This window comes from Rhipicephalus sanguineus, chromosome 1 (genome assembly GCF_013339695.2).
Source record: "Rhipicephalus sanguineus isolate Rsan-2018 chromosome 1, BIME_Rsan_1.4, whole genome shotgun sequence".
Lineage (NCBI taxonomy): Eukaryota > Metazoa > Arthropoda > Arachnida > Ixodida > Ixodidae > Rhipicephalus > Rhipicephalus sanguineus.
In genome coordinates, this window is record NC_051176.1 from 306,139,242 (window position 1) to 306,151,957 (window position 12,716).

Genomic DNA, 12,716 nt, shown 5'->3' on the forward strand with positions numbered 1-12,716 from the left:
GCTCCCGTTTTATTTGCCTTGGTGTTTTGCTTATTAATTTAACCGCGATAGCTTCTGAAAAAAAAAACGTGCACCCCACAGCCGGTGATGTACTCGCATGGAGAGGAAGTTGCGAGAGCAATGCTTATTTATTCTGTGTGTTTGTCCGTTCTTCATTATTAATTTAGGACATGCGTTCACAACATGACCTAGAGGATGGGAAACACGCCGCTTATGTGTGGCATGACAGCGCTTCTAAACTGCGCCATACAATGCTTGTGTGATTTACGCAGTGAAAACAGTAGAAAAAGAAAGAGTCGGCAGTAAGTTCGGACGTCTGTCACAGAAATGAACGCATGTACGTACAAACATAACGTGTTCACATTGGCGAGGTGGCTTCGTTTGCTAGTGCACTTCAATGACAGCATATTTCTTGTCTCTAGCACGCCTTTGAATAGGTCAAATACGCAATCGATTGTACAGCTGACATTCTTTATTAAGTGCGAAGTACAAAAAGTGGCCGAAAAGAACACCGTGCCAAACACACTCACCACGTATGCTTCATAAGTTCCGCTGGTCGTGCTTTATCGCAGGTGGTCATCTCGAATCAGGTGAGCGTCGAAGGACCCCTGCTAGCAGTCTCAGACAACATGTTCGTGCACAACAACTCCAAGCACGGTCGACGGGCTAAGCGACTCGACCCAACTGAAGGTGAGCGCCACTGCTGGCACCGAATACTGAGTGATAGTTTCCTCATCTGAACTTAGGATATAACAAATGCGTAGTGTCTCCAATTGGGACACCGTTTGGACGACCGTGCTATCGAGACACCGTGCAGGACAAACGAAAAAAAAAAAAAATAAAAAAAAAGAGTGCAATGAAACGTCACTCTTGGCACTCCGGCTTCGGAATGAATACTATTTGATTTGTCACAGCTCTTTCGTTGCCTATTGTGTGCTCCCAGATAAAAGTGAAAAAGGAAGCAAGCTGACGACATCGCGGCCGCTCGTTTTCGACGCGCAGGGGTGGACAGCGCAGCCCGCGTGGTCGGCCGCATCCCGCCGGTGTCAGGGGCGGTGTGTCCCCCGGGGGCGACGGAAAATCGATGACCCCGCGGCGGCGTCCGGCTTGTTTCCCGGGCTTAAGCGCTGGCCGCGACCGGCGACAGGGCCGCGACACACCCGCGCGCGTAATTGCCTCCTTCCGAAGGCGGCCTAATCTCTCGAGAGAAAATCCTATTACGCTCTGAGAGCACAACAGGTTGAAAAAGCTGCCCGGATTGGTTGGCGGCTGCCGTCCTCTTCGGCACCGCGCTCAGTCGCCGTTCGCAGCTAGTCGGGGCAGCATGCGCCCGTTCAAGCGTTGGCGCGGAGCAACTGCTGCATGTCATCGCATTGCCGTGCGCAGTACCATTCGCCGCGACGCCTTGCATCAAGGCGATCAGCCCCAGCGAGGGATGGACCACCGGAGGATCCACGGTGATCATCGTCGGAGACAACTTCTTCGACGGTCTACAAGTAGTGTTCGGCACCATGCTGGTCTGGAGTGAGGTCAGTGCGCTTTTTTTTTTATCTTCGTAAGACCCAACCGCTGTCGGAACGTATCCATGGCGCCGGTTAAACGATCATCGAGTGCTGCAGCCCTTATCGAGCGCGCAGATAATGCCTTCCCTAACACACTCTGGACGTTGGACTTACCTAACTGATCTGCATTATACTGAGCTCACCTAAACATTCCAGGAGGAAAGCTTCCGTGCAGGGCCGCGGCGGTGGCAGAGTGGTGCTCGGGTGCTGACCCGAAACACGAGATCCCGGCGGTCGCATTTCGTCGGAGGCAAAATAATAGAGGCCCCGTGCGATGTCAGTGCACGTTAAAGAACTTTCGTGGTCGAAATTATCGGGCGCTCTCCAGTACTGCCCGCGCGAGTCGCTTTGGGAATCCTATAAGCCGACCAACCATCCTTCTTACTCCAAAGTCTAGCCAAGCACTAGAGGAAAAAAAGAGTGTTTCGCGTCGCTGAACTGACCCAGCCAAAAAGAACATTGCCATAATAAGCGGTTATATAATGTCCTGCTATTAGTCATCCGAACGGGACTTCACTCTAAGAAAAAAAAAAGAGTATGCGTGACTCTTTTCGGAGAGTTCTGACTTGCCACGTATAGGACTCTCTTTAAATAGTCACGGTGACTCTCTTGGTGGGTCAGGGTCGGCTCGCTCTAGGAGAGTCCGCTGACCCTCTAGGAAGAGTGGAAAGACTCTCATCCGAAGGATCACGTTACCACTTATAGGGAGTCAAACGACTCTTGCCGGTAACACTCCTACGGGGGTCAAGTGACCCACACCGAAGCGTCAAGCGACTCCACAAGTATTTTAAGCTACTCATTTGACCCTTGCTCTACTTTTGCACGACTACTGTTGAAAATAGTGGAGTATTCATTTTACGCAAGTCCAATAATACTTGCCGTTCTGCCGAGCGACTGCAAAAAAAAGAATAGTTCAATTTTAGCATTATTTTATAAAACTCGTCAAAACAACATACCTTTCGCAGCAAAATAATATAGAAAGGGCGAAAAGATGGTCTGTGATTTCCGAATAAGAAGTTTAGGTATTTCTCATTTACATGCTTATATGAGTATAGTCAACTAAAATATGTGACTGATGTGCATAGTGTCATATGGTGCAAAATAAGCTGCAGAAATCGGCATCATGTTTCAATCTTTATTCTTTATGATTAAGAATAAATCAAAAAGTAGTGACGGCTGGAGGCATCAGACTTGCGATTTGCTAGGGTGTCGCTCCTGTTCAGCGTGAGCTCCATAAAAACGGTATCTGAAAAGCAGAAGGTGATATTATGATGAGAAAATGAAATTGCAGTAAACGTTGGGAAAATCTACACAATAAGTGGTTCACACCGACATAATGAAGGCTCACAACAAAACAACAAATGCAAACAGGCATGGTAAGGAACCAAGTTTTTTGTCGTTATCTTGTAAAACACAACATGCAAATAGTAGCTTTTGTAACACGTCACTTCGCGACAAACTTGCAGCACAAGTTCATGTGAGCCTCTTTTAAACAACAAACGAAATTGGCTTACCTCCTTTGCGTGGGTGCCACTTACCTCTTTTCCTACGTCGTATTGTCCAACCAAAGAAAATGTAGGACCGACTGCCTCGTTCGGCTGACGGGGCGAACGCTGCTGTTGATTTTTTCCATCACGAGCGGTGAAGCGCCAGACCAAGCGACACCTTCGTTTCCCCGAGTGTGGCTGTCAACTGGAGTGAAGAGGCGGGAGAAGTGATCCGGGATTCTGGGAATAACCACAACATACACACTGCTTATTTGTATTTAAAAACCACCCTTTGTTCAAAAAACCGTTACTGTACACACATCTGACACTAGTGTTTTCTTCGAAATAATTTCCCAACGAAAACAAATTTTCAAGTAAAAGGCAGCGGGAACATCGTTTCGCAATAGGCACTGGCTATGCACGAATGAAAGCACTTCTTTTCTGAGAAATCGCTTCAAAATTTGGTTTCAGAATAAGCACGGCTTTGCGCCTGTATATTCCGACACCCAAGCACATCCTCCGGCAGTCAGGAGCACGCCGTGAGCGGTTATTGACCGCATGTTTTACAAACGTAACCCTTCCTTACTGAGCAAACACATTCGAGTACGAGCGCCCGAACGACACCGAGCGCGCGCGGACGCCGTGTATACGTCGAGATGAGACATGTCATTTGCTGGAATTAGCGCACGTAACTCCCACAATCACATACTCTCACTTGATTCTGTTATAGCGTCATGGCAGATGTTGGCAAACAACGGGCGTCGTCGAAAGTCTAGCATTTTCGCCTTACTGGCGAGGCGTGTCCAACTTGAATGACTACCGCGCACGTTCTGGAAGCCACCGTGCTATATCTGCACCTGAAACTACCGTCTTTAAGCCAACAAAATCCATTATATATAGTGCGTCTGAGCGTTCTGTACACAGGCTTTTTTCTTTCACGTTGCCACGCGCGGAAGCACGCAGCACACTCAAGGTCGATGGAAATGTTGTTATGAAGTAGACTAAAGTGCACCTCAAAACGACATCTTGCACCTTCAGTAGTGCAGACACAACGTGCGATCAGCAAGATATGACTCTTGATAATTGTTTGCATCGCTCACTTTATGGGAGCTTGTACAGCAACGCGCATAACGATGCAACTCGTTAAGTGACAGCTTTAGTTGGGCATCCGCAACAGCCCCGCGGACGCAGGCTGCTGTTGGAAATGGCTGGCAGATAACTTCCGCAGAGCTGCTGCAGACGCCCAGCTAAAGCTGTATAATTAGTACCTAAGAAAGCAGTACACTCACCGTTAACTGGCGCCCGTTGTCCGTGTCGGCAGCTCCATGAATATTCCGCCCTCCAAGCGTCACTTCGTGCACGGAGCCGGCATCAACACCACCGAAGACGCGCATGAACATGAAACTTCAAGACAAGCAACCCGCGCAACCAACGCAACCACGCAACGCATTCGAATAGACGACGAGACTGAGACGACTGAGAGAGAAGGCACAAGCGGCGACGCGGCGGCGCTGATCCCTTCTCCGTCGGCTAGCAAGGCGCCACAACGGCGCCAAAGGGCAAGTGCGCGATATGTATGGCGTATATGGCGGCTCTTTCATCACGGAAGCCAATCGAAACGCGCTTCAGGAGAGTCCCGGGACTCCTTCCGAATTGCTAACTCTTTTTCTCTGCCTGTACCTTCCAAAAGGGGTCACATGGACGCCCGAAGTGAGTCACGGTTCTATGACCCTCTTTTGACTCTTTTTTTTTTTCTTAGAGTGTTGGAAAGTCATGCGGCGACCCTTGAACAGGCCTGGTAATAGCCAGTAGGGTTCCTGCCGGAACATTTTATTAGAGTTGTTTCTCTCGGCACACTGTTTGCCTTAATTACCTTCCAAAAGAACAATTATACAGCGTCCAACAATTCTGACTTCCAATAGCACTATTTCTAGGCGTTTCGAAACATGTAATTCAGTCATGTGACCCAGGTAATTATTTTTTGCCGCGCTTTACTCGTAGGGTGCGAAATGCGAAAGGTTGCGTGAACCGCGACCCCAAAACTGACTGATTCAGCTGATCGCCAGAACAACCTGCGGAAGGGATAAGCGCTTGCGGTTGGTGTCCGCTGATGGCAAACTGCGGCTTCGGCATGACGATCGACCAAATACTTGCCGGGACAGACAATGAGCGCAGTTCTTCAAATCCCTTTTGAGACAGCTCATCGCAAGGGACTACTTGGAATATTATGAGATTCAATCTACGGCCATTCATCCGCTCCGTGGAGATGGTCTTGCCGCGTCCATGCGGGATGATCCCCCTTGCGTCATTCCGAGCCCTTGCTGTCCCCACTCGTGGCCAAAACTGCCGTGTTGCCTCGGCTTCGCGAGCTCGCAGTCGTTGGCTCTCGCAACGCTGGGTCTTTGCCTATGCTCGTAGTGGAGCTCTCCGCAAATTTCGACTACCTGGGCTTCGTGCGCCTAAATCGCAGTACATGGGCCTCTATCATTTCGCCTCCATGGAAATGACCCCTTAGCCAATAGAAAGGGCGAAAACGCCTGACGTTGCATTCATCTGCACCGCGTCGTCTGTCCAGCGTCACCCTTCGGTGTGTTCCAATCCCGACCTACTGTTTATAGAACCGGTTTCAGTTGCCAAACTTCCCGCCGTACTCTGGAAGCGGCGTGCAGCTGTCTTCCGCTGCACGTGGCGCTACCGCAGCAACGTAGCAGACGACGAAGCGCGAGCGAAGGCGGCGGACAGCTGCGATTGTTCACGCTAATATTGGATTGCTTAGCAACGCAGTTGCGAAAGCGATTTCCGCTTAGCTAATCGTGTTAAAAAGCACCATTGTCAGCGAGAAGGTTTGAGAGCGAACACCGCCACGGTGATCTAGTGGTTATGATGCTCGTCTGCTGACCCGAAGGTCGCGGGACCGGACCTCCGCCGCGGCGGCCGCATTTTCGCTGGAGGCGAAAACACTTGAGGCCCGTGTGCTTAGATTTAGGTGCACGTTAAAGAACCCCAGGTAATCCGAATTTCCGAAGCCCTCCACTACGGCTCCCTCATAATCATATCGTGGTTTCGGGACGTTAAACACCAACAATTATTATTATAAATATTTGAGACCGGGTCTGATCGTGTACTGTGTTACGCGAATCACAGTAGACAGCGTGAACACGGTAGGCGCTGCGGCTGTCGTCATGTTCATTACTACAGGCATTAGCGTTGCTCAATGGCTAAGTGCAATCTTGAGAAGGTCGCGGGATCGAATCTCGGCCGTGGCGGCTGCATTTTCGATGGAGGCGTAAATGCTAGAGGCCCGTGTATTTAGATTTCGGTGCACGCTAAAGAACCACAGGTGGTCGAAATTTCCGGAGCCCTCCACTACGGCGTCTCTCATAATCATATCGCTGTTTTGGGACGTTAAACCCCAGATATTATTATTAAGTGCAATCTTGAAATACCAGGGGTCGAATTCACTAAACTTTCTTTTCGTAAGTGCGTTTTTCAATTGGCCAACCGGCTTCACTAATGATATGTGCCACATGTGATTGGCTGAAATATTCTCTTACGAAAATTTTTCGCGTAAGACGTTTTCATGAATACAGGCCCAGGAGAGCTAATTTCACAAACCTTTTTTTGCCTGGCTACTAGAAAAGGCTGTAAAGGTTCTCGTATATATAGGTATTTGAGAACGAATACGCCATTGCATAACTTCGTGGGAGGAGGTAGTCACAGCATTTATTATTTCCCCTTCGTGCAGTGATGGCAGCCTTACAAGGTTTCATTCGGATTGCTGCTTGTCCCAAGGAGCTGCAAGAACGCCACTGTCGTTATTCACATCAATATAAGGCCACCGCAGTTGTATGGCGCACTTGTAGAATTTCACTCCCGCAAGCAAACGATAAGGAAACTTATCGGTGTGAACTTTGATCACGAAGCAGTATAATCTGGATCAAATTTTTCGGTCGTGACTGACTCATTTATGTAAGGTGCGGAAAGGAGCCAGTCGCGCTCGGTGAACTACGTTCGGATCGGCCACGACTAGCTAAGATCGAAAATGGCTTTAACATGTACAATACCACGCTGATCGGAGAGGGCACAATTCATACCTAAGTGCCCAACGTCGCATATAATTTAATCCTGCATAAAAATGACAAAAAAGTGCTTTTTAAATTTCAGTCATTTACTACTTTCACTTTTGAAGCAGTCTTATTCTTTGACGAAGTGTGATAAGCTGGGCCACACGGTAATGGTTCATTCTTTGCCCTAACTTAAGGTTTCCCACTTTTTTCGCTGGTTTTCTAAAGTTCACGATGAAGCAACTGGCCCAGCAAGCAGCAGTTCTGCAGTGTCTCACGTCCCGCCTGATCAGCCCAAAAGTGCCTCGGTTTGTGCCGCTGTGCAGCCCGGCACAAAACATGTCGACATTGCGGACGCGTAACACGTGTAATCTTTTGCGCTGTGTACTACAAAATATCAACTGTTGGTTCGACGCATCTTATCCGGCGCGCCGATACGGTAGCAGCGACCACACAGGCGCACCTTGCTGAAGCCTGACGTGCCACTGGCCTCCTCCTGTTTGCGGCGGAGTCCGCAACAGAGCTGAGTTTGCAAACTGAAGTGGTTCGAGGGTACGACTCGGAAGAGGTGTGCGCCGCCGACAGTTTTCGCTTCGCCGCCGACGGGTTCTCTCGGCGCGCCATTGAAGACGACATCGTACTCCTCAGCAATGACGGCGGCAGATTGCACAAGAGAGAGAGTTTTAGTGCTGGGCTCACAAAGCGGCTTATGTACGTAAGTTCTTGCGTTCCCTTGTTTCTCCTTCGGTGAGGCTGGAAGTACAAAGGAACGCAAGAGCGCGCGTACGCGAGCGGCTTGGGGTTCCCGGCACAAAAACCACTAATGAGAGTGATTCAAGGGTTAAAAGGAGAGAGCTTAAAAGTAATACCCCTGACACACAGCCAAATCTTTAACCCTCCACTCCCCCATAAACCGAAGCTGCGCCCCCATCACGGGAGGCAGAAAATAGCGGCTCTCCATTTTGCCCTGGGGCACGGGAGTGCGCAGGCTGACGTCACAGCCTCGGCAGTGCATTTTTGGGGGTTCATGCCTATTTACCCCAGCCCAGCGGGGATTATGGCGGCGCCCAGGGAGCCTTATGTGAAAATGTCTATATACTTTGCAGTAAACCCCGTCTGTTATATAAACGGTTTTGCTGTTTACAAACACATGCCCTGGGCGGCTTCCGGTTTCGTGCGCTGACGTAACGTAGTAGCATTGGCGGGGAGCAAAGGCCTTGACGAGTGGGCCGCAGATTTTCAACACTTCGCTCCCTATGTGTGGCCAAATATTTTAAATAAATATTCTTCTAAGCTATACACAACTTTATAAGAGTCCTTAACTTTATGCGCCTTTCTTTTATCTGAAAGCGGAACAAGAGTCGTTCCTTACTCTCGCAACTCAAGAAGAACACGCTTCGGTGCCATCGGGGTGCAAATCTCGAAACCGGCCGTTTCTCCCCTTGCAGAAAAAAGTTGCGCTGACGACACCGCACTAAGTTCTTCTGGCGGTTCGTATCCTCTGCGATTAGCTCCGGTTCCTCGGATGAACACCGAAAAAAAAAGGAAATAAAAAAGGTGCTTCTCGTTAAATCAGCAGAGAGAAAGCATAAAAAAAAGCTACGCACTAGTGGTGCGAGGACTAAGGCAGCCGGTGGCCCTCACTTCCCCCCCCGTTGCTATACAAGACAGCTCCACTAACGTGAAACCTGGGGATGTGCGAAGCACCGGTGTTACCCAAAGGGTCACGTCAATAAAAAACATAGCTTCTCACATGGAATAAAAAAAAAGTACGAGGGAGCGTCGCGGGAGAATTTTGAAGCCCAGCCATAAAAAAATGAACAGGAGCATGCTGGGAATTGTGACCAAGGCATGGAGAACCAGAACGAGGGGGGGGGGGGCGAGGAGGTTGGCTTGTGGACGCTAGGCGCGCGTGCTCGTTAATTTTCTTTTTCATGAGCCCACCAAAAAAGGCAAGGGAACAAGAGCATAATGGGAAATGTGACACGAACACGAGGAGCAAGTGGCCTCAGAGGAGGTTGGGTTGTGGACGCTAGGCGCGCTCATTCATATTTTTTTTTTTCCTCCATGGCTTTTGGTGAGCCAACGCGCTGTCTTATTTGCCACTCAGAGAAGCGGGCGTGGCGTTTTCTCTCGCGGGCGAGCGCGCGTTCTCGCGAGCTTTTCCTAAGCGAACGCGCCGTCTTATTTGCCACGTGCTTTACCGTGACGGGCTACGACAGGAGACACCGTGACGAGCTACGACGACAGCAGACGCCGACAGCCCGAACGCGTGAGGTGCTTCACACTTAAAACCACGTGCGCTATTTGTTGGGGCTTTCGTTGACGGCGCCCACTGTGCAGATTCCAATGCGCCACACTATCGACAAAGGAAATGACATTGCCGGAACGCAATATGGTGGCCGTGATGCGGGCGTACAAAGGGTGACGTCGTTGCATCGACAGTGCATTCTGGGGGGAGGAGAGGGTCACACATACTTACAACAGCCCCAGAGGGGATTATGGCAGCACCCAGGGAGCCTTCGTTGATCTGCTTTTCCCGCAAAGGAACTTTCAGGCGTGGGGAGATACTCCTTTGTAGTGTGTCCCTGCGCATGACCGCCTTTCCGGATGATGTCCCCTTGCCTGAATGACTTCAGAGCACTCGTGTGGCAGGCACAGAATTGTTTTCGTTTATATCAAATTGCATACTTCCCACACATTTGTGCATGTGCGCTGGTCATCGCGATAACTTACGGGAATTCACAACTCGCACGCTCTCTCGTGCATGTGCGAAGAGTCAGGTTCAGCAATTCAGGTTGTACAAGGACTGCAATGCCAAGTAGGCTTGAATAAAGGCAATAGCAATTTTCACAGGCGTTACAGTTTTTCCCTAGGTTGCAAAAAAAAAAATAAGTTTAAAAATGGGTCGGATTCACGACGCTTTTCATTCGTAGTGCGCATGGTGTTCGTCATGGGCTATCTCGCTTCGTTAATGATATGTCGTGTATCATTGTTGGCTGAAATATTCTAGTGCGAGAATTTTCAGCGTAAGGCGTTTTTGTGAATACCAGAGCATGCGATTAGGTTTTCAGATTTGAAACTAGTCTTTTCTCACACCGGCCACGTTTGCCATTGACGTATGCGCCGCGCACTAAAAAAAAATTGCTTCTGACGTTCGAGTCCTCACACTCAAAGTTAGTGAAGAGTGGCATAGCGAAATTTTGTTTTAACAACGCCCTCATGAAAAGCTGCCACCATTCAATGGAACAATCTTTTAATGAACAACTTAGGCGTCTAAAGGAGGCTGACTACCCTGACACTTGTCCTAAAGTTGGTGAAAAAGGAAAACGAAATTGAAGAAGTGAAAAGAAAAGAAACAGATGCCCGTGAAAATGAGGACCGTGGACGAGTGGACTGAGTATGTCGCAGTGTACAGTACCCACCGTAGCAGGTTAAAAGTCGTGAATTGCAGCTAAGAAATCAGGACGACTCAAGTGTTCTCTGCTGTACACGCACTACACGCATTTTATAAATTCTCACAACACTCGCGTTATACACAGTAAGTAGAGAGGTATTATCTATACACTTTACAGTTCGCATATAAGAAGAATGAAAAGTAATCCTGCGCACATCACCGTTAGCACTGGCAGCAGAAAATCAGAAGCGACGCTTCGAATTCGTTGGCTTGGAGCTTGAACTTCCACTGGGAGTCAGGTGGCCTGGCGGTGTGTCACGAACGGGTGCCGTCGGTGCCCCGGAGGATCACTGACGTTTAGGTGCACTGTTGGACTGCCCAAGAACTTGCGCCAACCGTTGAGAGCCGCACGCTGAAGGACATCGGCAGGAGACGGGATGGTGTTGTCCTCTGGACATGGCTCATAACCAATGGAGGGGATTGGCCGAGTAGTTTTTCTGTAGTTTATTATTCGTAGAAGCTATAGTTATTACATTAATTTGAAGTAGCGGTTAATGCTAATGAAATATTTAAGGCAGGAAGAATTTAGCTAGATATTCTTTTAGTCTCGCTGATGAATTCCTCAATGGCGAAGAAAACATCCCTGTGGCTGTATCGCAGAGTGGTTGCGTCAAAAGATAGAATAACCGCTTCTGATGCGTCCAGGCCCAGCTGGCGAAGAGGTGGTACTATTATTCTTTTCCTCAGTGCCGTGCACCGGCGAGAGGGTAGGAAGAATGGCCAATAGTTTCCTCCTGATTACAGAACAGGCACAAAAGGGAAGTCACTAAACCTGCCCTATGCAAGTAAAAACTGAGGGAGGTAACGCGGCAACGAAATTTCGTTATGGCGACTTCCATCATTGTTGACTTGGATAAATCGTTGCACTTTTGAGCGCACAAACGAACAAGGACGAAAAGCGCTGCGGACACCGCGCTGACTTCTAACATATGCTTTATTTTCTACAGTGGTGTGAATATATATATATATATATATATATTGCAACAGGCGGGTTCTTCTAAAGAGGTTCGGCACGGCGCCTTGCACAAGGGTCACAAATGCGAGACAGCGTCAGCACAGAAAACAGACCGAGCGCGCGACACACGAACGTCATCGTCTTCACTCTCGCTGGCACAGAGCGGGCTCCGATGCGCACCGGTACAATCTCTCCTCGCACAAAAAGGAGCCAACCTGGCGACCTAGGGAGAAGATGCTACAGGCGGGTCGTAGCAGGGTTTGAGCCGCGCCACGTGAACCGTTTCGCGGCCGCGGCAGCGATGATCGGCCGTTGAGTCGACTGGCTCGACGATAGTTCACGGGAGATGTCTGCTCCAAGATGCGGTAAGGACCTTGGTACCTCGACAAGAGTTTGGTGGAGAGGCCTGGAGTTGTGGACGGGACCCAGAGCCAAACCAGCGCTCCCGGGGAGTAATGGGCACTAGACGCAGCAGCGTCATGGCGTGATTTCTAGCGAAACTGGTCTTGCGCAGTAAACGAACGAGCCAGTTGACGGCATTCTTCTGCGTAAGCAGCAGCTTCAGAAATGGGTTTGGCTTCAGAAATGTCCGGTTGGTAGGGCAGAATGGTGTCCATGGAGCATGAAGATTCACGTCCGTATAGGAGAAAGAAGGGAGAGAAGCCGGTGGTAGTTTGGGCCGCAGAGTTATAAGCATATCCCTTACAAAAATGGACATTGACGGTCTTTAAACGTTTAACCAACGATCTACCAACTTTAGTGACGGGCTATGGACTTTCACGTTCTATTAACATACCGTTAAAAGAAAGTTGATTTACTTTAGTATAAAGACAATTTCTCTAAAGAAAGTTGCTTTACTTTAGCCTAAAGACAATTTCTCTAAAGAATGTGAAAATAATGTTTGTTAAAAGGATCTCAGTGGCGTAGCCCTGGGAGGTGTGCTGGGGGTTTCAACCCCCCCCCCCGCCCCCCAAGCATTGCAATTTTTACATTTTACATGTGTGTACACGCCTCCCCCACCGGGCCCCCACGCCAGTGGCGTAGCCAGGGGGTGGCACATCGGGCCCGTGCCCCCCCCCCCCTCCTCGAAGTTTTTTTTCTCCGATGGATAGAGCTCACAAAATGACACTCGACCTCACCTACCTGCCCGGACCAATGTCGGATCAAGGGCGTACACCTCCCCCCCCCCCC

At 49.4% G+C, this 12,716-nt stretch overlaps 1 protein-coding gene and 1 long non-coding RNA gene across 3 annotated transcripts in view; one reads left to right on the top strand and one right to left on the bottom strand.

Moving 5' to 3' along the window:
• The window catches only part of LOC125756906 (uncharacterized), a 458,042-nt gene extending 453,594 nt beyond the window's left edge, over window positions 1-4,448 (bottom strand). The window contains exon 1 of the long non-coding RNA XR_007414865.1: window positions 4,339-4,448. This is a non-coding gene — a long non-coding RNA (uncharacterized LOC125756906). The remainder of the gene's footprint in view (window positions 1-4,338) is intronic.
• The window catches only part of LOC119379405 (transcription factor collier), a 119,979-nt gene that overhangs the window by 77,690 nt on the left and 29,573 nt on the right, over window positions 1-12,716 (top strand). For both annotated transcript variants that reach the window (XM_037648722.2, XM_037648723.2), the window contains exons 9-10: window positions 573-690; window positions 1,387-1,529. In XM_037648722.2, the coding sequence (XP_037504650.1) occupies window positions 573-690; window positions 1,387-1,529 (261 nt within the window). The remainder of the gene's footprint in view (window positions 1-572; window positions 691-1,386; window positions 1,530-12,716) is intronic.